General features: G+C 42.8%; 1 protein-coding gene across 2 annotated transcripts in view; it reads left to right on the top strand.

Moving 5' to 3' along the window:
- LOC109870976 (poly(rC)-binding protein 3) overlaps positions 1-25,303 on the top strand; it is a 159,443-nt gene that overhangs the window by 97,727 nt on the left and 36,413 nt on the right. For both annotated transcript variants that reach the window (XM_020461703.2, XM_020461707.2), the window contains exons 6-12: positions 16,288-16,311; positions 16,407-16,439; positions 16,540-16,656; positions 17,170-17,301; positions 17,725-17,853; positions 20,247-20,321; positions 24,416-24,457. In XM_020461703.2, coding sequence (XP_020317292.1) covers positions 16,288-16,311; positions 16,407-16,439; positions 16,540-16,656; positions 17,170-17,301; positions 17,725-17,853; positions 20,247-20,321; positions 24,416-24,457 — 552 coding nt within the window. The remainder of the gene's footprint in view (positions 1-16,287; positions 16,312-16,406; positions 16,440-16,539; positions 16,657-17,169; positions 17,302-17,724; positions 17,854-20,246; positions 20,322-24,415; positions 24,458-25,303) is intronic.

Below are 25,303 nucleotides of genomic sequence, written 5' to 3'. Positions count from 1 at the left end.
AAACCGGTGCATCTGACACCTACTACCATACCCTGTTCGAAGGCACTTTAATATTTTTTCTTGCACTTTCACACTCTGAATGGCACACATACACAATCCATGTCTCAATTGTCTCAAGGCTTAAACATCCTTGTGTAAACCTGTCTCCTCCGCTTCATCTACACTGATTGAAGTGGAATGACATCATTGAAGGATCATAGCTTTCACCTGGATTCACCTGGTCAGTCTGTGTCATGGAAAGAGCAGGTGTTCTTAATGTTTTGTATACTCACTTGAAGTTCAGTCCTATGCCAATATGTTTTCGCCGTGGTGACGGACAAGGGATATTGCTTGAAAATGTACCCCAATCCAGGTATGGAAGGTGTCGCTGTACTCCTAACTTCCCCATTATCCAATCTGCAAAATCAAGAGAATTGAAATACCGCAAATGTTTTATCAAACTACCTTTTTTTAAGCATGCTAGGTTATTGCGTTATATGCGTGGAGCATCAGGTAATGTCTACTAATGTGGCCAGCTTTTGGGGAGGAGCAAGTCATATATAAATGCTCAGAAAGTATATGTATAGTGCACTCTTTAGATTAAATGGTTTATAAGTGGTTTATAAGGATCTACATTAATCATCAACTGAGGTATTAGTAAGTGCATGTATTCACATTTATAAATGACATAGACAAACAAGAAAAAGCAAATCCACTAGGTGGCACTTCCCATGGCCACTGATTTTAATGCAGGGCAACTGAAATCAGTTTTACCACATTTTTATCAGCATGTCATTCCTACTTACAAGCAAATACTCAAACAGGAAGTACCAGTGACAAACTCAATACGAAAGCAATCTTATGAAGCGGATGCTAAACTACAGGACAGTTTCACTTGTACAGACTGGAATATGTTGCAGGATTCATCCAATAACATTGAGTAGTTTACCACCTCAACCACCAGCTTCATTAATAAGTGCATCGGTGATGTCGTCCCCACAATGACTGTACATACATATTCCAGCGAGAAGCTATGGATTACAGACAACATCCGCAATGAGCTAAAGGCTAGAGCTGCAGTTTTCAAGGAGCAGGACTGTTACGGTTTTCTAGGTGTGAAGGATAGTCGTACCAAAATGCAGCGTGTAGATTGCGATCCATGTTTAATGAACAACGTGAAACACGAATAAACACAAAACGTAACGAAAACCAAAACAGCCTATACTTGTGTAAATAAACAAAGAGATAGGAACAACAACACTAAGGACAACCACCCACGACAAACTCAAAGAATATGGCTGCCTAAATATGGTTCCCAATCAGAGACAACGATAAACACCTGCTTCTGATTGAGAACCACTCCAGACAGCCATAGACTTTGCTAGATAACCCCACTAGCTACAATCCCAATACATACACACCAAAACCCCAAGACAAAACACACCACAATACAAAAACCCCATGCCACACCCAGGCCTGACCCAATACATGAAGAAAAACACAAAATACTTAGACCAGGGCATGACAAGGACACTAATCTGGATGCTTATAAGAAATCCTGCTACGACCTCATTGGATGTGGCAAGGCTGGCAAACTATCACGGATTACAAAGGGGAACCCAGTCTGCCCAGTGAGTCAGATGAGCTACACTAAACAAAAATATGAACTCAACATGCAACAAAGACTTTACTGAGTTAGTTAAAATAAGGAAATAATTCAATTGAAATAAATGTATTAGGCCCTAATCTATGGTTTTCACATTACTGGGATTACAGACATGCATCTGTTGGTCACAGTAACCTTAAAAATAAGGTAGGGGCATGGATCAGATAACCAATCTGTATCTGGTGTGACCACCTGTCACGCCCTGGTCAAAGTATATGGTGTTTGTCTTTATTTATTTGGTCAGGCCGGGGTGTGACATGGGTTTATTGTGGTGTGTTTTGTCTTGGGGTTTTGTTAGTTATTGGGTGTGTGGCTTAGTGGAGGTATCTAGCAAAGTCTATGGCTGTCTGGAGTGGTTCTCAATCAGAGGCAGGTGTTTATCGTTGTCTCTGATTGGGAACCATATTTAGGCAGCCATATTCTTTGAGTGTTTTGTGGGTGATTGTTCCTGTCTCTGTGTTTGCACCAGATAGGACTGTTTTGGTTTTCCACGTTTGTTGTTTTTGTAGTGTTTGTGTTTATTCCTTTTTGTTATTAAACATGAATCAGTATAATCACGCTGCATTTTGGTCCGCTTCTCCTTCACCACAAGAAAGCCGTTACACCACCATTTGCCTCATGTAGTGAGACACATCTTCTTCACATAGAGTTGATCAGGCTGTTGATTGTGGCCTCTGGAATTTTGTCCCGGTCCTCTTCAATGGCTGTGCAAAGTTGCTGGATACTAGTGGGAACTGGAACGCACTTCCAGGAATTGTGTACAGATCCTTGCGACATGAGGTGATGTTAGCAGACGAATGGCACAACAATGGCCCTAAGGATCTTGTCACGGTATCTCTGTGCATCCAAATGTCCATTGATAAAATGCAGTTGTGTTTGTTGACCATAGTTTATGCCTGCCCATACAATAACCCCACTGCCATCATGGGGCACTCTGTTCACAAAGTTGACTTCAGCAAACCACTCGCCCACACGACACCATACATGCTGTTGGCCATCTGTCCGGTACAGTTGGAACCGGGACTAGTCCGTGAAAAGCACACTGTGCTCCAGTGTGCCAGTGACCATTGAAGGTCAGCATTTGCCCACAGAAGCCGTTTACAATGACGAACAGCAGTCAGATCAAGACCCTGGTGAGGACATTGAGCATGCAGATGAGCTTCTCTGAGACGGTTTCTGACCATTTTAGCTGAAATTTGTCGGTTGTGCAAACCCACAGTTTCATCAGTTGTCCGGGTGGCTGGTCTCAGACGATCCCGCAGGTAATGAAACCGGATGTGGAGGTCCTGGGCTGGTGTGGTTACATGTCGTCTGCGGGTTTGAGGCCGGTTGGAAGTACTGACAAATTCTCTAAAACAAAGTTGGCTCATTGAACATTGGACGTTGAACATTCAATTCTCTGACAACAGCTCTGATGGACTTTCCTGCAGTCAGCATGCCAATTGCATGCTCCCTCAAAACATGAGACATCTGTGGCATTGTGTTGTATGACAAAACTGCACACTTTAGTGTGGCCTTTTATTGTCCCTTTAAAATCATCATGCTGTTTAATCAGCTTCTTGAAATGCCACACCTGTCAAGTGGATGGATTATCATGGCAAAGGATAAATGCTCACTAACAAGGATGTAAACAAATTTGTGAGAAATATGCTATTTGTGCGTATGGAATATTTCTGGGTTATTTTATTTCAGCTCATGAAAAATGGGACTAACATTTTACATGTTGCGTTTATATTTTTGTTCAGTATAAATGCCTTCTATGCTCGCTTCGAAGCAAGAAACATTGAACCATGCATGAGAGCACCAGCAGTTCCAGACGACTCTGTAAACTGGCTCCCCATAGCCGATGTGAGTAAAACCTTTAAACAGGATAACATTCAGAAGGCGCATTACCAGGGCGCATTACTAGGAATTATCAGGACGCATACTCGGAGCATGCTCTGACCAGCTGGCAGATGCCCTTCACTGTTTCACATTTTCAACCTCTCCTTGACCCAGTCTATAATACCTACAGTACATGTTTCAATCAGACCACCATAGTCCCTGTGCCCAAGAACAGGCATGGTAACCTGTCTAAATGACTATCACTCATATTTGCAGCCATGAAGTGCTTTGAAAGGCTGGTCATGGCTCACATCAACACCATCATCCAAGACACTCTGGTCCAACTGCAATTTGCATACTGCCCCAACAGGTCCACAGATGACACCATCTCTGTTGTACTCCACAATGCCACCTCACACCTTGAGAAGAGGAACACCTATATGACAATGCTGTTCATTGACTACAGCTCAGCGTTTAACACCATAGTGCTCTCCAAGCTTATCACTAAGCTCAGGAGCCTGGGACTGAACACCTCCCTCTGCAACTGGATCCTGGACTTCCTAATTGCCCATCCCAGGTGGTGAGGGATGGCAACAATACATCCACCACGCTGACTCTCAACACAGGGGCCTCTCAGGGGTGTGTGCTTATGCCCCTTCTATACTACCTGTTCACCCACGACTTTGTGGCCGCGCACAACTCCCACACCATCATTAAGTTTGCTGATGACATGACGGTGGTAGGCCTGATCACAGACGATGATGAGACTGCCTATAGAGAGGAGGTCAGTGACCTGGCAGTGTGGTGCCAGAACAACAACCTCTCCCTCAAACGTCAGCAAGAGAAAGGAGCTGATCGTGGACTACAGGAAACGGGAGCCTAGCATACCCCATCCCCATCGACAGGGCAGTAGTGGAGCGAGTAGAGAGCTTCAAGTTCCTCAGTGTCCACATCACTAAGGAATTAACACACACCAACACAGTCATGAAGATGGCACAACAATGGCCCTAAGGATCTTGTCACGGTATCTCTGTGCATCCAAATGTCCATTGATAAAATGCAGTTGTGTTTGTTGACCATAGTTTATGCCTGCCCATACAATAACCCCACTGCCATCATGGGGCACTCTGTTCACAAAGTTGACTTCAGCAAACCACTCGCCCACACGACACCATACATGCTGTTGGCCATCTGTCCGGTACAGTTGGAACCGGGACTAGTCCGTGAAAAGCACACTGTGCTCCAGTGTGCCAGTGACCATTGAAGGTCAGCATTTGCCCACAGAAGCCGTTTACAATGACGAACAGCAGTCAGATCAAGACCCTGGTGAGGACATTGAGCATGCAGATGAGCTTCTCTGAGACGGTTTCTGACCATTTTAGCTGAAATTTGTCGGTTGTGCAAACCCACAGTTTCATCAGTTGTCCGGGTGGCTGGTCTCAGACGATCCCGCAGGTAATGAAACCGGATGTGGAGGTCCTGGGCTGGTGTGGTTACATGTCGTCTGCGGGTTTGAGGCCGGTTGGAAGTACTGACAAATTCTCTAAAACAAAGTTGGCTCATTGAACATTGGACGTTGAACATTCAATTCTCTGACAACAGCTCTGATGGACTTTCCTGCAGTCAGCATGCCAATTGCATGCTCCCTCAAAACATGAGACATCTGTGGCATTGTGTTGTATGACAAAACTGCACACTTTAGTGTGGCCTTTTATTGTCCCTTTAAAATCATCATGCTGTTTAATCAGCTTCTTGAAATGCCACACCTGTCAAGTGGATGGATTATCATGGCAAAGGATAAATGCTCACTAACAAGGATGTAAACAAATTTGTGAGAAATATGCTATTTGTGCGTATGGAATATTTCTGGGTTATTTTATTTCAGCTCATGAAAAATGGGACTAACATTTTACATGTTGCGTTTATATTTTTGTTCAGTATAAATGCCTTCTATGCTCGCTTCGAAGCAAGAAACATTGAACCATGCATGAGAGCACCAGCAGTTCCAGACGACTCTGTAAACTGGCTCCCCATAGCCGATGTGAGTAAAACCTTTAAACAGGATAACATTCAGAAGGCGCATTACCAGGGCGCATTACTAGGAATTATCAGGACGCATACTCGGAGCATGCTCTGACCAGCTGGCAGATGCCCTTCACTGTTTCACATTTTCAACCTCTCCTTGACCCAGTCTATAATACCTACAGTACATGTTTCAATCAGACCACCATAGTCCCTGTGCCCAAGAACAGGCATGGTAACCTGTCTAAATGACTATCACTCATATTTGCAGCCATGAAGTGCTTTGAAAGGCTGGTCATGGCTCACATCAACACCATCATCCAAGACACTCTGGTCCAACTGCAATTTGCATACTGCCCCAACAGGTCCACAGATGACACCATCTCTGTTGTACTCCACAATGCCACCTCACACCTTGAGAAGAGGAACACCTATATGACAATGCTGTTCATTGACTACAGCTCAGCGTTTAACACCATAGTGCTCTCCAAGCTTATCACTAAGCTCAGGAGCCTGGGACTGAACACCTCCCTCTGCAACTGGATCCTGGACTTCCTAATTGCCCATCCCAGGTGGTGAGGGATGGCAACAATACATCCACCACGCTGACTCTCAACACAGGGGCCTCTCAGGGGTGTGTGCTTATGCCCCTTCTATACTACCTGTTCACCCACGACTTTGTGGCCGCGCACAACTCCCACACCATCATTAAGTTTGCTGATGACATGACGGTGGTAGGCCTGATCACAGACGATGATGAGACTGCCTATAGAGAGGAGGTCAGTGACCTGGCAGTGTGGTGCCAGAACAACAACCTCTCCCTCAAACGTCAGCAAGAGAAAGGAGCTGATCGTGGACTACAGGAAACGGGAGCCTAGCATACCCCATCCCCATCGACAGGGCAGTAGTGGAGCGAGTAGAGAGCTTCAAGTTCCTCAGTGTCCACATCACTAAGGAATTAACACACACCAACACAGTCATGAAGAAGGCACGACAACGCCTCTTCCCCCCCAGGAGACTAAAAAGATTTTGCATAGACCATTCAGCTGCACCGTTAAGAGCATCATGACTGGCTGCATCACAGCTTGGTATGGCAACTGCTTGGCATCCGACCTCAAGGCGCTACAGAGGGTACCAGTACATAACTGGGGCAGAGCATTCAGGACCTCTATTTCAGGCTGTGTCAGAGGAAGGCCCTAAAAATTCTGTAACTAACAGGACTTTGAACAGCCTCTACTCCCAAGCCATAAGACTACTAAATAGTTAACCAAAAAGCTACCCAGACTATCTGCATTGACTCTCTTTGGACTTAGTCTTTGGACTAACTCCTTTGAATCATTATTATCTATCCTGTTTGCCTCGTCACTTTACCCCTACCTATATCTACATTTCTACCTCAATTAGGTCTTAACCCTGCACTAACGACTTGGTCCTGCTAGCCCGTGTACATAGCCCAGTTATCCTTACTCGTTATGTATTTGTTCATTGTGTTATTCTCTATGCATTGTTGGGAAGGACCCAGAAGAAAATATTTCCCTGTTAGTCTTGACCTGTTGTTTTCGAAGCATGTGACAAATAAAAATGTATTTCATTTGACTCATTAACAATTAATAAATATCTCATCGATGATATATATAAATACATTTATAAATATTTAAAGAAATGGTGAGTCAAACCATGAGTAAAAATTAGGTGGACTTTTCCACCTGGAGACATGGTGTTGAAAGGATTAATCAGCCATTACCAAATGCCTAAAAATAAATGTATGAGTTGACAATAATTCTTTTTTTTTTATACCACAGCGTTGTTGAATACTCGTTTCTCATTGGCTAGAAGGGCATTATTGAATGGACATTAAAGCTGGATAACGGGACAGTAGGAAAAGATATAGGGATAACTTGCAATCATGACATAAGTGCCTACACATGCAGACCATATTTGCTACAAACTTATAGAAAGCTAAACAAATAACTACACACACTTAAATTCAATGAGTTGTAAACGCAGGTCCGACGAGGAAAAAACATAGCTAGATAGCTAGCATTGATTTGTTTTTGCAGAGACATATTTTTGGGGTGCATCTAATGACCTAATATCGTCAGTGATGAGCATGAATTTCTCTAGTAACCTTCACGGCTAACCCCAAAGATGTCAAATCCTCCAACATGTTTTTAGTTGGACCAGCTGTTTTCAGCAACGGATATTTTTGAATTTGGTCATCATATTGGCAAGAAGAAAAAATGTATCTCGCTTCTAGCCTAGTATTTGATATGCTATGCGATCTCCTCATAATTAACAGTCAGTGTTGATGAGTGTCCTGACCAGAAAGCAAACTTTGATAGCTATCTGGCAACATCTGCATTATCAGCTCATTGGTATGGATGTATACAAATGAATGTCAATAGAAAACAACTGCTTAATTGTTATTCTGGCTGCAGAGGTCATGACTGTGTTAGCTGTAGCTAGATGGCTAACTAGCAAGCAAGGGATACGATCATTGCCATAAGAATGGCAATGTAACATACAGTAAATAACAAAAGACTGGGTCGTGTCCATAAATATCGAAGTTATCAAACAAATGTCTGGGTCACGGCTCTAGCAACCAAAAGATGAGAAAGTATGAATTCACATGCAATACCAGTCAATAGTTTGGACAAACCTACTCATTCCATGTTTTTTATTTATTTTGACTCTTTTCTACATTGTAGAATAATAGTGAAGACATCAAAACTATGAAATAGCACAAATGGAAAAAAGTGTGAAAAATATCAAAATATATTTACACTTTGAGATTCTTCAAAATAGCCACCCTTTGCCTTGATGACAGCTTTGCACACGCTTGGCATTCTCTCAACCAGCTTCGTGAGGTAGTCACATGGAATGACATCATTACTTTAAGACATGAAGTTCAGTCAGTACTGAAGATCTCAAGAACTTTGAAAGTTTCTACAAGTGCAGTCACAAAAACCATAAAGATCTATGATGAAACTGGCTCTCAGAGGAAAGGAAGAACCAGAGTTACATCTGCTGCAGAGGATAAGTTCATTAGATTTAGATTTAACTGCACCTCAGATTGCAGCCCCCAAAAATGCTTCACAGTGTTCAAGTAACAGACAGATCTCAACATCAACTGTTTAGAGGAGACTGCATTTATCAGGACTTCACAGTCAAATTGCTGCAAAGAAACCACTACTAAAGACCCCAATAAGAGCAAGATACTTGCTTGGGCCAAGGAACACGAGCAATGGACATTAGACAGGTGGAAATCTGTCATTTGGTCTGATGATTCCAAATTTTTGATTTTCAGTTCCAACCCCTCCGTGTCTTTGTGAGATGCAGAGTAGGTGAATGGATGATCTTACCATGTGTGGTTCCCACCGTGAAGCATGGAGGAGGAGGTGTGATGGTTTGGGGGTGCTTTTCTGGTGACACTGTCAGTGATTTATTCAAAATTCAAGGCACACATAACCAGTATAACTATCACAGTATTCCACTGCGACACGCCATCCCATCTGGTTTGTGCTTAGTGGGACTATCATTTGTTTTTTAACAGGACAATGAAGCAAATCACACCACCAGGCTGTGTAAGGGCTACTTGACCAAGGAGAGTGATGGGTTGCTGCTTCTGATGACCTGTCCTCCACAATCACACAACCTGAACCCAGTTGAGATGGTTTGGGATGAGTTGGATCACAGAGAAATGGAAAATCAGCCAACAACTGTTCAACACTAAAGTTGAAGTCAGAAGTTTAAATACACTATGTTGGAGTCATTAAAACTCGTTGTTCAACCACTCCACAAATTTCTTGTTAACAAACTACAGTTTTGGCAAGTCGGTTAGGACATCTACTTTGTGCATGACACAAGTAAGTTTTCCAACAATAGTTTACAGACAGATTATTTCACTATAATTCACTGTATCACAATTCCAGTAGGTCAGAAGTTTACATACACTAAATTGACTGTGTCTTTAAACAGCTTGGAAATTATTATTATTCCAGAAAATTACGTAATGGCTTTAGAAGCTACTGATAGGCTAATTGACATCATTTGAGTCAATTGGAGGTGTACCTGTGGATGTATTTCAAGGCCTACCTTCAAAGTCTGTGCATCTTTGCTTGACATCATGGGAAAATCTAAAGAAATCTGCAAAGAACAAAAAAAAATTGTAGACCTCCACAAGTCTGGTTCATCCTTGGGAGAAATTTCCAAACGCCTGAAAGTACCACGTTCATCTGTATAAACAATAGTACGCAAGTATAAACACAATGGGACCACACAGCCGTCATACCGCTCAGGAAGGAGACACATTCTGTCTCCTAGATATGAACGTACGAAAAGTGCAAAAATTTGGTGGGAAAAGTGTAAATCAATCCCAGAACAACAGCAAAGGAGTTCCCCAAGGAGTTTGTGCAAAGATGCTGGAGGAAACAGTTACAAAAGTTATATATCCACAGTAAAACGAGTCTTAGGATGAATGGGCCAAAATTCATGCAACTTATTGTGGGAAGCTTGAGGAAGGCTACCCAAAACGTTTGACCCAAGTTAAACAATTTAAAGACAATGCTACCAAATACTAATTGAGTGTATGTAAACTTCTGACCCACTGGGAATGTGATGAAAAAAATAAAGCTGAAATACATCATTCTCTCTACTATTATTCTGACATTTCACATTCTTAAATAAAGTGGTTATCCTAACTGACATATGACAGGGGATTTTTACTGGGATTAAATGTCAGGAATTGTGAAAAAGCGAGTTTAAATGTATTTGGCTAAGGTGTATGTAAACTTCCAACTTCAACTGTATGTGGGAACTCCTTCAAAACTGTTGGAAAAGCATTCCTCATGAAGCTGGTTGAGAAAATGACAAGTGTGTGCAAAGCTGTCATCAAGGCGAAGGGTGGCTACTCTGAAAATATATTTTTGGGGTCACTAAATAATTCCACACATGTTTCTTCATAGTTTTAGTGTTTGTTATTTTACAATGTAGAAAATGCAAAAAATAAAGAAACCCGTTTGAATGAGTAGGTGTGTCCAAACTTTTGACTGGTACTATATATAAATGATCTACGAGAAAATGTCATTTCTACAGGTAAATGTGTGCTTCGAATTGTTTTCTTTGGCAACTGTGGTATAAGCAGGATAAACAGCTTAAACAAACGCAACGGAATAAACTTAGCTGTTATTCAGCTGCGGAGGTTGTGACTGTGTACCCGTAGCTAGTTGGCTAGCTAGCAGCAAGCAAGGAATAAGAATGTTGCCAGTGAGCATGGCAACGGAACATAAAGAACAAACGGCTGTGTCGCGTCCGTAAATATCGAACTAATCAAACGAACAACTGGGTCGCGTCTCTAGCAACCAGAAGATGAGAAAGTATGAATTATAAAAAAAAGATCAAATGTTAACATCAACGGGAAAAAATATTTATACCGGTAAATGTGTGCTTTCATATTGTTTTCTTTGGAAACTGTGATATAAGTGAGATAAACACCTCCGATCTGTACATGATCTTGGAATAATTAACTCTGCAAAGGGACTTGACTCCACCTCATCCCGCTTGCATGTCCATTACTTTCAAGGTAATCTACAGAATGTCAGCATTTATCCCTTACATACAGTTGAAGTCGGAAGTTTACATACACCTTAGCCAAATACATTTAAACTCACAATTCCTGACATTTAATCCCAGTAAAAATTCCCTGTCTAACGCTCGGCAAAATGGGTAGACCAAGGCGTAGCTTGATTTGGGTTCATCATATTTTATTTAAATGTGAACCAGCAACAAAACAATAAAGAGAAACAAACAAACGAACGTACAGCCTTGTGGGGCTCAAAAGCAATAATATATAAACAAGATCCCACAAACAACAGTAGGGAAAAGTTTACCTAAATTTGATCCCTGTCACGGGCGTCGTAAGAAGTGGACCAAAGTGCAGAGTGGTGAGCATCCTTTTATATGCCAGCAGCATTCCACCCTGCATACCACTGCTGGCTTGCTTCTGAAGCAAAGCAGGGTTGGTCCTGGTCAGTCCCTGGATGGGAGACCAGATGCTGCTGGAAGTGGTGTTGGATGGCCAGTAGGAGGCACTCTTTCCTCTGGTTAAAAAAAATATCCCAATGCCCCAGGGCAGTGATTGGGGACATTGCCCTGTGTAGGGTGCCGTCTTTTGGATGGGACGTTAAACGGGTGTCCTGACTCTCTGAGGTCATTAAAAATCCCATGGCACTTATCTTAAGAGTATGAGTGTTAACCTCCGTGTCCTGGCTAAATTCCCAATCTGACCCTCAAACCATCACGATCACCTAGTTTACAGTTGACTATTTCATCCCCCTCCTAGCACAAAAACCTAGAAAGAAAAACTTAGAATGCCCAACCAAATCACACCCTGAACAAACCAAAATAGAGACATAAAAAGGCTCTCTCAAGTCAGGGCGTGACAGTACCACCCCATCCCCCAAAGGTGGGACTCCGGCCGCAAAACCTGAACCTTTAGGGGAGGGTCTGGGTGGGCATCTATCCGTGGTGGCGGCTCTGGTGCGGGACGTAGACCCCGATCCACCTCTGGCTCACCCCGCTTGGTGGCGCCTCTGGTGTGGGGACCCTCGTTGCGGGCCACGGACTCGTGACCCTCGTTGCGTGCCCCGGACTGGAGACCCTCGCTGTGGGCCCCGGACTGGGCACCCTCGCTGCGGGCCCCGGACTGGGCATCCTTGTTGCGGGCTCCGGACTGGGCACCCTCGTTGCAGGCCCCGGACTGGAGGCCGTCGCTGGAGGCTCCAAACTGGGGACCGTCGCTGGAGGCTCCGAACTGGGGACTGACACTGGTGGGAGGAGACATATAGGCACCCTGGTGCGTGGGGCTGTCACAGGGCCCACCAGGCTGAGGAGACCTACAGGAGGCCTGGTTCTGGAAGTAGGCACAGGATGAACCGGGCTGCGGGGGAGCACTGGAGATCTGGTGCTTATCCCTGGCACCACTCTTCCAGGCTGAATGCTCACTTTATCCCGGCGCCTCCCGAGCGCAGGCACAGGTCAAACCGGGCTGTGGGGGAGCACTGGAGCTCTGGTGCTTAGCCCTTGCACCGCTCCTCTTGGCTGCATGCCCACTTTAGCCCGGCACGTGCAGGGAGCTGGAACAGGCCGCACTGGGTTCTCCTAGCAACTGGGGATACCGTGCGTAGAGCTGGCGCAGGATAACCTGGGCCGAAGAGACGCACCGGAGACCAGGAGCGCTGATCCGGCACAATCCCTCCTGGCTGAATGCCAGCTCTAGCACGGCAACTGCGGGGAGCTTGCAAAGAGCGCACCGGGCTATAAGAGTGCACTGGAGACACACGGCGCAAAGCCGCATAAACTGGAAACTGACTAGTTACTCTCTCCCCACGGTCCATAACCTGACTCCACCAATCTCCCCTTGTTCCCCCCCCCAAAAAAAATGTTTTGGGGGCTGCCTCTTGTGCACGCCTCGTTGAGCCAACTCCTCGTAGCGTTGCCGTTCCGCCTTTACTGCCTCCAGCTCCTCCTTGGGACGGCGATATTCCCCAGCCTGCCTCCAGGGTCCTTTACCGTCCATGAGTCCCCCTTACCACGCTGCTTTGTCCTTTGGTGGTGGGTAGTTCTGTCACAGGCGTCGTAAGAAGTGGACCAAAGTGCAGCGTGGTGAGCGTACATATTCCTTTTATTTATAGAAAATGTAGCCAAGAAAACAAGGACACGATCGTGAAGCTTAACTCCGGCTATAATTCCTCTAACAAAGTCAACTACCCACAAATACAACAGGGAAAGAAGGCTGCCTAAGTATGATTCTCAATCAGAGACATTGAAAGACAGCTATCCCTGATTGAAAACCATACCCGGTCAAAACATAGAAGCACAAAAATCTAGAAAACAAAACATAGAATGCCCACCCAAATCACACCCTGATCAAACTAAAATATAGACATAAAAAGGCTCTCAGGTCAGGGCGTGACAATTCCCAATCAGAGACAACGGTAGACATCTGCCTCTGATTGGAAACCATACCAGGCCAACATAGAAATACAAAAACTAGACTACACATAGAAACAATAAAACTAGAACATCACCCAGTCACGCCCTAACCTACTCCACCATAGAAAATTAAAGCTTTCTATGGTAAGGATGTGACACTGTCTTAGGTCAGTTAGGATCACCACTTTATTTTAGGAATGTGAAATGTCAGAATAATAGTCTTTCAGCTTTTATTTCTTTCATCAAATTCCCGGTGGGTCAGAAGTTTACATACACTCAATTAGTATTTGGTAGCATTGCCTTTAAATTGTTTAACTTGGGTCAAACGCTTACAGGTAGCCTTCAACAAGCTTCCCACAATAAGTTGCATGCATTTTGGCCCATTCATCCTGACAGAGCAAGTATAACTGAGTCAACTTGGTAGCCCTCCTTGCTCGCACACGCTTTTTCAGTTCTGCCCACAAATTTTCTACAGGATTGATGTCAGGGCTTTGTGATGGCCACTCCAATACCTTAGCTGTGTTGTCCTTATGCCATTTTGTCACAACTTTGGAAGTATACTTGGTGTCATTGTCCATTTGGAAGACCCATTTGTGACCATGCTTTCAAATCAAATCAAATCAAATGTATTTATATAGCCCTTCGTACATCAGCTGATATCTCAAAGTGCTGTACAGAAACCCAGCCTAAAACCCCAAACAGCAAGCAATGCAGGTGTAGAAGCACGGTGGCTAGGAAAAACTCCCTAGAAAGGCCAAAACCTAGGAAGAAACCTAGAGAGGAACCAGGCTATGTGGGGCGCCAGTCCTCTTCTGGCTGTGCCGGGTGGAGATTATAACAGAACATGGCCAAGATGTTCAAATGTTCATAAATGACCAGCATGGTCGTATAATAATAAGGCAGAACAGTTGAAACTGGAGCAGCAGCACAGTCAGATGGACTGTAGACAGCAAGGAGTCATCATGTCAGGTAGTCCTGGGGCATGGTCCTAGGGCTCAGGTCCTCCGAGAGAGAGAAAAAAAAGAGAGAATTAGAGAGAGCATATGTGGGGTGGCCAGTCCTCTTCTGGCTGTGCCGGGTGGAGATTAAAACAGAACATGGCCAAGATGTTCAAATGTTCATAAATGATCAGCACGTTCGAATAATAAGAAGGCAGAACAGTTGAAACTGGAGCAGCAGCATGGCCAGGTGGACTGGGGACAGCAAGGAGTCATCATGTCAGGTAATCCTGGGGCATGGTCCTAGGGCTCAGGTCCTCCTGCGAGAGAAGGAGAGAATTAGAGAACGCACACTTAGATTCACATAGGACACCGAATAGGACAGGAGAAGTACTCCAGATATAACACACTGACCCTAGCCCCCCGACACATAAACTACTGCAGCATAAATACTGGAGGCTGAGACAGGAGGGGTCAGGAGACACTGTGGACCCATCCGAGGACACCCCCGGACAGGGCCAAACAGGAAGGATATAACTTCCTGACTCATGTCTTGAGATGTTGCTTCAATATATCCACATAATTTTACCTCCTCATGATGCCATCTATTTTGTTATGTGCACCAGTCCCTCCTGCAGCAAAACACCTCCACAACATGATGCTGCCACCCTTGTGCTTCACAGTTGGGATGGTGTTCTTCAGCTTGCAAGCATCCCGCTTTTTCCTCCAAACATAATGATGGTCATTATGGCCAAATAGTTATATTTTTGTTTCCTCAGACCAGAGGATATTTCTCGAAAAAGTACGATCTTTGTCCACATGTGCAGTTGCAAACCGTAGTCTGGGTTTTTTATGGCGGTTTTGGAGCAATGGCTTCTTCCTTGCTGAGTGGCCTTCAGGTTATATAGGACTCGTTTTACTGTGGATATAGATACTTGTACCTGTTTCCTCCAGCATCTCACAGGGTCTTTTCCTGTTGTTTGGGATTGATTTGCAATTTTCACACCAAAGTACGTTCATTTCTAGGAGACAGAAAGTCGTCTCCTTGCTGAGCGGTATGACGGCTGCATGGTCCCATGGTGTTTATACTTGCGTACTATTGTTTGTACAGATGAAAGTGGTACCTTCAGGCGTTTGAAAATTGCTCCCAAGGATGAACCAGACTTGTGGAGGGCTACAATTTATTTTTTCTGATGTCTTGGTTGATTTCTTTTGATTTCCCCATGATGTCAAGCAACGAGGCACTGATTTTGAAGGTAGGCCTTGAAATACATCCACAGGTACACATCCAATTATGTCAATTTGCCTATCATAAGCTTCTGAAGCCATGACATAATTTTCTGGAATGTTCCAAGCTGTTTAAAGGCACAGTCAACTTTGTGTATGTACATTTCTTACCCACTGAAATTGTGATAAACAGAATTATATGTGAAATAATCTGTCTGTAAACAATTGTTGGAAAACTTACTTGTGTCATGCACAAAGTAGATGTCCTAACCGACTTGTCAATACTATAGTTTGTTAACAAGACATTTGTCGAGTATTTGAAAAACAAGGTTTAATGACTCCAACCTAAATGTATGTAAACTTCCGACTTCAACTGTAGCTGGTTAAGTACATTCGTAGTTCATTATAAATCCTTTACAAATTGTGAACATGCTATGATCAAATACCTTATTAGATAAATAATTGACTAATTATAAATAAATGTTAAGTAACACAAAATATTTATAAATTATTTATTAAGGGACCTTAATATGAAGTGTTACCAAAGCAGTATCAATAACCTTATTGTTAGCATTGACATTACCCTCAAATGTTAATTACAACTACTATTTTATGTTTATGTTCCCTTATTTGTTTTAGGAGGTTGGAAGTATTATTGGCAAGGTATGCAAGACTTCGTTTATCCCGCACTTGTACATAACACAATCACAATAATAATTACTTGAGATTACTGTAAACATTTAATGTTTTTATACCAGAAAGGGGAAACAGTGAAGAAAATGCGCGAGGAGGTGCGTTGTCAATCCCTCTTTTCTTCCATTATACACTTTTATCATGAGAGTTAGAATTAATCCAAGGGCTGCTCATAATGGCGTCTGTTATTATTCACAGAGCGGAGCACGAATCAACATCTCTGAGGGCAACTGCCCTGAGCGGATCGTCACCATCACCGGCCCAACCGACGCCATCTTTAAGGCCTTTGCCATGATTGCCTATAAATTTGAGGAGGTATCATAATTTCTCTTGTCCTAAGTAACTTCTTTACACAGAGGCAGGAGTGCTACCACTGCTTGGGTGAGGACAAATAGAGAATAGCTTCAGATGGTGCTTTCCTTGGGAGGGTTGTTGATTTTGTCTTCATATTCAAGGCACTCTACAACCTTGTGAAAATATAAAATGTCTTAATTAGTTTGGCATAGTAACAGGGATTAATAAAATCATGAAACAATTTGTTTGTGAAGCCAGTATGTGAAGCCAAAAAGTTTGCCAGGTTTTTATATGTTTAATCCCTGTGGGTATGCCAATTTAATAAAAGCATTTCACATTTAGGCAGAAAAATATATATAATTATAAAGAATAACCTCCTTTACTTTCTGTAACCGTGGTCCAACCAAACCGATTTGCCAACAAAAGGGAGAAACATAAATGGCCATGGAAAGAAGGTGTAGTAAACATCAAAGTAAAATATGTCTTACACAGGCAACTGCTTCTTATGCTTGACCAGATTATATCCCATTCCAGGATATAATCAATTCCATGAGCAACAGTCCAGCCACCAGCAAGCCCCCTGTCACTCTGCGTCTGGTGGTGCCAGCCAGCCAGTGTGGATCTCTCATTGGGAAGGGAGGTTCCAAGATAAAGGAGATGAGAGAGGTACGTTACAGTACAGGTACAGTAGCAGGCTATACCATGAACATCAGACATGAATCATGGAATCAAGGTGATGCCAAGATTGTTTGCATTCCGATTCTTTACCCTTCTACCAGAAGTGTGCACTTGCTCACTCCTCAATTTACTATACTTCATTTCTGTCTTATGACTGTTGCCTATACTAAATAAACACAACAAACGTGTCATACTAGGCAATGACCCTCACCGTATTACTTGAGTTGTCAATGGCTCGGTGTCTTTGTGAGTGTGACCTTATGTTGTTATTTCCAATATCAATGTGATCTATACATGTTGATTGTCTTTACTCAGGAGCTCAAGATGCAAGATAAATAAGGCCAATTTACAGTAAGTGAATTGAATTGAACTGGAACTATGTCTCACTGTGCCATGTCTATCTCTCCCCAGTCCACAGGGGCACAGGTTCAGGTGGCAGGGGACATGCTGCCTAACTCCACAGAGCGTGCCGTGACAATCTCTGGGACCCCTGAAGCCATAATCCAGTGTGTCAAACAAATCTGTGTGGTCATGCTTGAGGTAAAGTATGTTGGAGGGAGAGGACATTTTCAGTGCAATACAATGGGAATCTAGCCACCGAAACCCACAAAGCCAGAACAAAGATACAGAGAGAGCCATGCTACTGCTGGCACTCTGAATGGTCTCTGTCCCTAGGCCCCTTCCAAGATACTCCTGCTGTGATGGTAAAAAACATCTGACATAATGGACTGAACATAATATAATAATTCCCCAGTAACAACTTTGTAGGTCCAGAAGTTTCAGGGGTAAGACAAAACCAACTTGTGTGCTCTGACAGAGAGAAATCGATGAATCAATTCAATCATTTTAAATTAACATCACATTTAGAAATAAAACCTTAGTTCAAATATCCTATCTCACAACATGGGAAGAGTGTTATTTTGCCTTTAACTCAGAAATGTGGTCTAGACACAGCTTCTGATTGAATCAGTAAACTACACTGCTCAAAAAAATAAAGGGAACACTTAAACAACACAATGTAACTCCAAGTCAATCACACTTCTGTGAAATCAAACTGCCCACTTAGGAAGCAACACTGATTGACAATAAATTCCACATGCTGTTGTGCAAATGGAATTGACAACAGGTGGAAATTATAGGTAATTAGCAAGACACCCCCAATAAAGGAGTGGTTCTGCAGGTGATAACCACAGACCACTTCTCAGTTCCTATGCTTCCTGGCTGATGTTTTGGTCACTTTTGAATGCTGGCGGTGCTTTCACTCTAGTGGTAGCATGATACGGAGTCTACAACCCACACAAGTGGCTCAGGTAGTGCAGCTCATCCAGGATGGCACATCAATGCGAGCTGTGGCAAGAAGGTTTGCTGTGTCTGTCAGCATAGTGTCCAGAGCATGGAGGCGCTACCAGGAGACAGGCCAATACATAAAGAGATGTGGAGGAGGCTGTAGGAGGGCAACAACCCAGCAGCAGGACCGCTACCTCCGCCTTTGTGCAAGCAGGAGCAGGAGGAGCACTGCCAGAGCCCTGCAAAATGACCTCCAGCAGGCCACAAATGTGCATGTGTCTGCTCAAATGGTCAGAAACAGACTTCATGAGGGTGGTATGAGGGCCCGATGTCCACAGGTTGGGGGTTGTGCTTACAGCCCAACACCGTGCAGGACGTTTGGCATTTGCCAGAGAAGACCAAGATTGGCAAATTCGTCACTGGTGCCCTGTGCTCTTCACAGATGAAAGCAGGTTCACACTGAGCACATGTGACAGACGTGACAGTCTGGAGATGCCATGGAGAATAAATTTGATTTCCATTGATCATTTTTGTGTGATTTTGTTCTCAGCACATTCAACTATGTAGAGAAAAAAGTATTTAATAAGAATATTTCATTCATTCAGATCTAGGATGTGTTATTTTAGTGTTCCCTTAATTTTTTTGAGCAGTGTAGTTATTATTGCCCCAATTTTCCCCATCGAAGTCAATTATTTCTTGTTCCTGGTTGGACTGAAATAGGTTCCGTTACTCATTTTGGGTGCCGATTATATTGTTTAGGTGCAGAAGCATATTCTATAAACAGGAGTTCAAGCAGTAGAAAATTTGAGGTACCAGTATTCAACTCCGGTGAGCTCCTGCCCAAGTCAAGCACTGCTATTGATTTTCTATTTACTAATGTACAGATTATTCTTGTCTGATAACCAGTTAAACTGACATGTAGCTTTTGTCTTGCAAAGGCTAGTGATACAATCTGATGGAGTTAATCATCACCCAAAGTGTATGTGTACTGCCACATTAATATATCATGTGTGTTACTCAAGCAGCTCTCTAAGGCTGTGTTTATACATCCATTCTAAGAGCCCAATATTTTTTCTGACTTTCCACACTCAGTTTTATGTGACCCATATCAGATTTGCACATTCACACTGATGTAGCCAAATATCACACAGATGCAATGCTCATTTCCTGTCAGTGTTCCTTTAATGTTTTGGGGGGTTGTTGTGGTAACGGCAGGTCACGTGCAAAAAAAAACATCTGATCTGAGGTCGCTAATGGAACATCGGAATTGTATCAGGATTAAGAACTACATACAAAAATGTGGAATAAGACAAAACTCAAAAGATCAGATTCAATGTGGTTTTTGCTGTTAACACATTCAGCTGCAGCTGCCCCTATACTTTACATTATTGAAACACCCAGCCGTCTTTCAATCTTTCTTTTCAAGATTTGGCGAATAGAATGCAGACAAACTCCTCACAAAAACACTGGGCTGGGAAAACACATCTGTCTGAAACGGCACCCTATTCCCTCTATAATGCATGACTTAGGTGACATGTAATCTGATGTAATCTTTGTCTCCCTCGTCTCTTTTGTCAAACCCACGGCCACACACTCAGTCCTGGTCTAACGCTCTTTCTGTGTCTTCCCTCTTCCTCTTCTCCTAGTCCCCACCGAAAGGTGCCACCATTCCCTACCGCCCAAAGCCCGCCTCCACCCCCGTAATTTTTTCAGGTGGCCAGGTAAGAGCCGAGCTGCTGGTGGCAACCGCAGCCAACATCAGCCTTTTATTCCAGCATCAGCCACTGCCTGTTAGTGCACTCAGGTCTTCACACTCACTCGCATTCCGCCCACCTTCTTGTAAAGCCCAATGTACAAAGTTCAGAGCAGCCACAAGAGTCAGCGTGGCTCCTTATATTACATTCTAACAAGCCTTGTTTGATAGGCTCTTATCTAGTTGTGGATGTCTATATGACGTATAGACTATCACGGCCTGCGGCTGTGAACTTTGTCGCAACCTAAATGTAAGGCAGGGTACAGCTAGGCCAAGAGGGAGGGAGGGGGACCTTGACGGACCTTGTTGCAGGTTACTACTCAATAGAGGGCCATTATAGTTTGTAACGGTGATGCTTTATAGGACCCCTGTTCACAGAGGTTTTTGTTCCGACTTTCACTTAATTCTGTTCTATTAATTTCAAGTCCACCTCTTGACAGTAGCATTAAAATGATAACCGGGTGTTGGGATGGGGGGGTTGGAACAAAAACCTTCAAAATGAGGGGCCCCTTAGGATGTCAAGACCGAAATGAACAGCATGGCTATTGGACAGCATGGCTATTGGACTATTAACACGATGAGTGGTCCTTTAGGATGTCAGGACCGAAATGAACAGCATGGCTATTGGACTTTTAACACCTTTGTGGGTTAACCATCGAAAGAGAAAATTTAAGTTCAGATTGTGTTTCAAAACACTCCTAACTAATTACTTGCATGCAAACTCTAATTGTACAGTGCACACCTCCTCTTTCAAAAATATATAATAACCTTTTAACATTCCTGATGACTTGTAAACATCTTTTTAAAGGTAGACTCAGCGATATGAGGTACACTACATGGCCAAAAGTATGTGGACACCTGCTAGAAGAACATCTCATTCCAAAATTATGGGCATTAAAATGGAGTTGGTCTCCCCTTTGCTGCTATAATAGCCTTGACACAAAGTTGCTTGGACAGAGCTAAAATGAATCATTGATATATTCTGTGCAACTAAGTTGCCAGCTACTAACTATTTGTTTAGTAAGGTCTTCAAGCATTTAAGTAGTAGATCAGAACTACATTTTTTGTGCACTTTTCATGAATACATATATATATAGGGAGTCAGAAACAGGGTAATCCAACACAACAATATATATGCACAAACTGTAGCAGGTCATGTGGCATCAATGATTCGAAGAACAGGAGCGACCATTGTTACGCTTCCTATAGATTATCAAGTTCAAAATCAAAACAGTGAAATTATTACTTACAAGCCCTTCCCAACAATGCAGAGAGATAAAAAAAAAATAGAATAGAATAGGAAGAAATACACAATGAGCAACGATAACTTGGCTATATACACGGGGTACCAGTACCAAGTCGATGTCCAGGGGTACTGGGTAATTGAGGTAGATAAACTACATGGCCAAAAGTATGTGGACATTTTGGGTCTACTAATGTTGACTTCCTCATTCAAGTACCAAGAACAAAGTACAGAAAAAGTGTCCAGGGTAAAGTCAATACAATGTAGCAACTTGCAAACACTACATGGCCAAAGCATGTGGACACCTGCTCGGTGAATATCTCATTCCAAAGTCATGGGCATTAATATGGAGTTGGTCCCCCCTTTGCTGCTATAACAGCCCCCACTCTTCTGGGAAGGCTTTCCACTAGATGTTGGAACATTGCTGCGGGAACTTGCTTCCGTTCAACCACAAGAGCATTAGTGAGGTCGGGCACTGATGTTGGGCATACAATAACAATTGTCTAGAATGTCATTGTACAATCGTGGCCAAAAGTTATGACAATGACACAAATACTAATTTCCACAATGTTTGCTGCTTCAGTGTCTTTAGATATTTTTGTCAGATGTTACTGTGGAATACTGAAGTATAATTACAAGCATTTCATAAGTGACAAAGGCTTTTATTGACAATTACATGAAGTTGATGTAAAGAGTCAATATTTGCAGTGTTGAACCTTCTTTTTCAAGACCTCTGCAATCTGCCCTGGCATGCTGTCAATTAACTTCTGGGCCACATCCTGACTGATGGCAGCCCATTCTTGCATAATCAATGCTTGGAGTTTGTCAGAATTTGTGGGTTTTTGCTTGTCCACCCGCCCCAATCCCATAGCTAAATCAACATTAGCAGACGGTCCTGGTGTTTTGCTGGACTTTCTTGGGTGCACTGAAGCCTTCTTCACAACAATTCAACCGCTCTCCTTGAAGTTCTTGATGATCCGATAAATGGTTGATTTAGGTGCATTCTTACTAGCAACAATATCCTGGCCTGTGAAGCCCTTTTTGTGCAAAGCAATGATGACGGCACGTGTTTCCTTGCAGGTAACCATGATTGGAAGAACAATGATTCCAAGCACCACCCTCATTTTGAAGCTTCCAGTCTGTTATTCAAACTCAATCAGCATGACAGAGTGATCTCCAGCCTTGTCCTCGTCAACACTTACACCTGTGTTAACGAGAGAATCACTGACATGATGTCAACTGGTCCTTTAGTGGCAGGGCTGAAATGCAGTGGAAATGTTTTTGGGGGATTCCGTTCATTTGCATGGCAAATAGGGACTTTGCAATTAATTCATAACATTCTGGAGTATATGCAAATTTCCATCATACAAACTGAGGCAGCAGACTTTGTGAAAGTTAATTTTGTGTCATTCGCAAACATTTTGGCCATGACAGTATGGTTTAGAGTTAAGATTTCCCTTCATTGGAACTAAGGGGCCTAGCCCAAACCATGGAAAATATCCCCAGACCATTACACCAAACTTTACAGTTGGCACTATGCATTGGAACAGGTAGCGTTCTCCTAGCATCCACCAAATTCAGATTTGTCCGTTGGACTGTCAGATGGGTGATTCATCACTCCAGAGAACACGTTTCCACTGCTCCAGAGACCAATGGCAGCGAGCTTTTACACCACTCCAGCCAACGATTGTCATTGTGCATGTTGTGCTTAGGCTTGTGTGTGGCTGCTTGGGCATGGAAACCCATTTCATGGGTTTTCGTGAAGCTCCCGACTAACAGTTTTCGTGCTGAAGTTGCTCCCCGAGGCAGTTTGGAACTCGGAGGTGAGTGTTGCAACTGAGGACTGACGTTGTTGCTCCTAAATGTTTTCACTTCACAATAACAGCACTTACAGTTGACCAGAGCAGCTCGAGCAGGGCAGAAATTTGACGGACTGACTTGTTGGAATGGTGGTATCCTATGATGGTGCCAAGTTGAAAGTCACTGAGCTCTTCAGTAAGGCCATTCTACTGACAATGTTTGTCTATGGAGATTGCATGGCTGTGTGATCAATGTTATACACCTGTCAGCAATGGGTGTGGCTGAAATAGCTGAATCCAATAATTTTAAGTGGTGTCCACATACTTTTGTACATATAGTCTAGATGCAGAAAGTAAACAGCATAGTGAGTCATTTTCCACAACAACTAAAAGCGTGGACGCGAGAGGCTCAACTCCTCATCTGTTTTGGTGCCCTGGCTACCACACTGTGGATAGCATGAAGCTTAACTGTGCCCATGTGCAGATAATGTGTGTGACTGTGTGAAAGCGAAGTCTTACATTTTGCTCATCTCTATAGCTGCGGTGCTGCTCGTAGCAACGTCTTTTCGCTGATTCTACCTTTAACATTTTTTATTACTGCTACTAATACAACTACTCAACCACTACCACTACTGTAAATTAGTCAAAGATATTACATGTAATGAATAGTAGATATAGTCAAGGCATCAAAGTACAAACATGTGGTTGACTATCACCTATTAAAGGGATATCATATAAGGCAAGTTTTTCGAAAGTCATGTTAGTTTATTCACAGTGGTTTGAAATTGTTCAGTGTTCATATTTTATATGAACTTTGTGGATGACATTTATGCAATATTGTCTAGTATAAAATGCCTTTGAGGGAAACAAAGACTATTTAGGCAATTGAATGAGACATTACTTAAGTCTGAGATAATGATTGATCTTCAGAGTAGTCTCTGAGATTACATGTATAAGCCCTATTCCCTGTGAAGATAGATGATAATATTCAATTTTTGTGTTTCTTCTTCCTCCATACAGGCCTACACAATTCAGGGACAATATGCCATCCCACACCCAGATGTGAGTTCCAAGTCTCTGCTGTCACATCTTATTACTGTTAAAAGTCTGCACATTTCTTAGACTTACACCTATGAATATTAACCAGTCATATTAGTACAACATTGTTCTCAGTGTAAGCCTTCCGAAACCTCCAATCTCAGGTCTTGGCCTGTTAAAATTAGGCACTTAAGAAACACGTTTTTGGTTTAGAGTGATTTTTTTCAGATTTAGAATCGCAAACACCCAACAGTCTCCACACCCAGGAAATTGCTTTTGACTAATGTCGTACTCTGTTGCAGTACTTACGACTAAGTAGAACATGATAGAACTGGTTGTCTGGGTGTGGACACCTCCTAAATTCCACAAGGCCATACAAAGTCTCCAATGTTTTTGCGTGTGTTAAAAAATTTTTTACCCATCCACCACCGCCCATCTTCGGAGGACACATATCTTTTTTTTTTTTTTACAACTTTTATGCTACATTTACATACATTTTACATATACATATTACATACATGGTACTTTTATATACAGCAATCACATGACAATAATAAATTACTGAACTTAAGCTCTTTAATCCCACCCCTCAGTCACTCTCTGCCCATTCCACCTATCACCATAGACCACCCTTGTTTGGTTTCCATGAGCCATATATTTTTCAATTGTGCTGGGATGTTTTACATACATTTTAAACCTTTCTAATTCCATGGTATACACAGATTGTGAGCTAAAGATGAAAACCTTTCTTACAAGTATTCTACAATTATTTATTGACTGACTATGGCTTTCCAAATCGCCCAACACTGTTATTTGTAAGGCTCATTTTAAGTGAATGTTGTGATTTTTGTAACTATTCCTGACCAGAAA

The sequence above is a fragment of the Oncorhynchus kisutch genome, linkage group LG26, assembly GCF_002021735.2.
Source record: "Oncorhynchus kisutch isolate 150728-3 linkage group LG26, Okis_V2, whole genome shotgun sequence".
NCBI lineage: Eukaryota > Metazoa > Chordata > Actinopteri > Salmoniformes > Salmonidae > Oncorhynchus > Oncorhynchus kisutch.
Note: the sequence above shows the minus strand (reverse complement) of the source record. Positions and strands in the feature narration are given on the sequence as shown.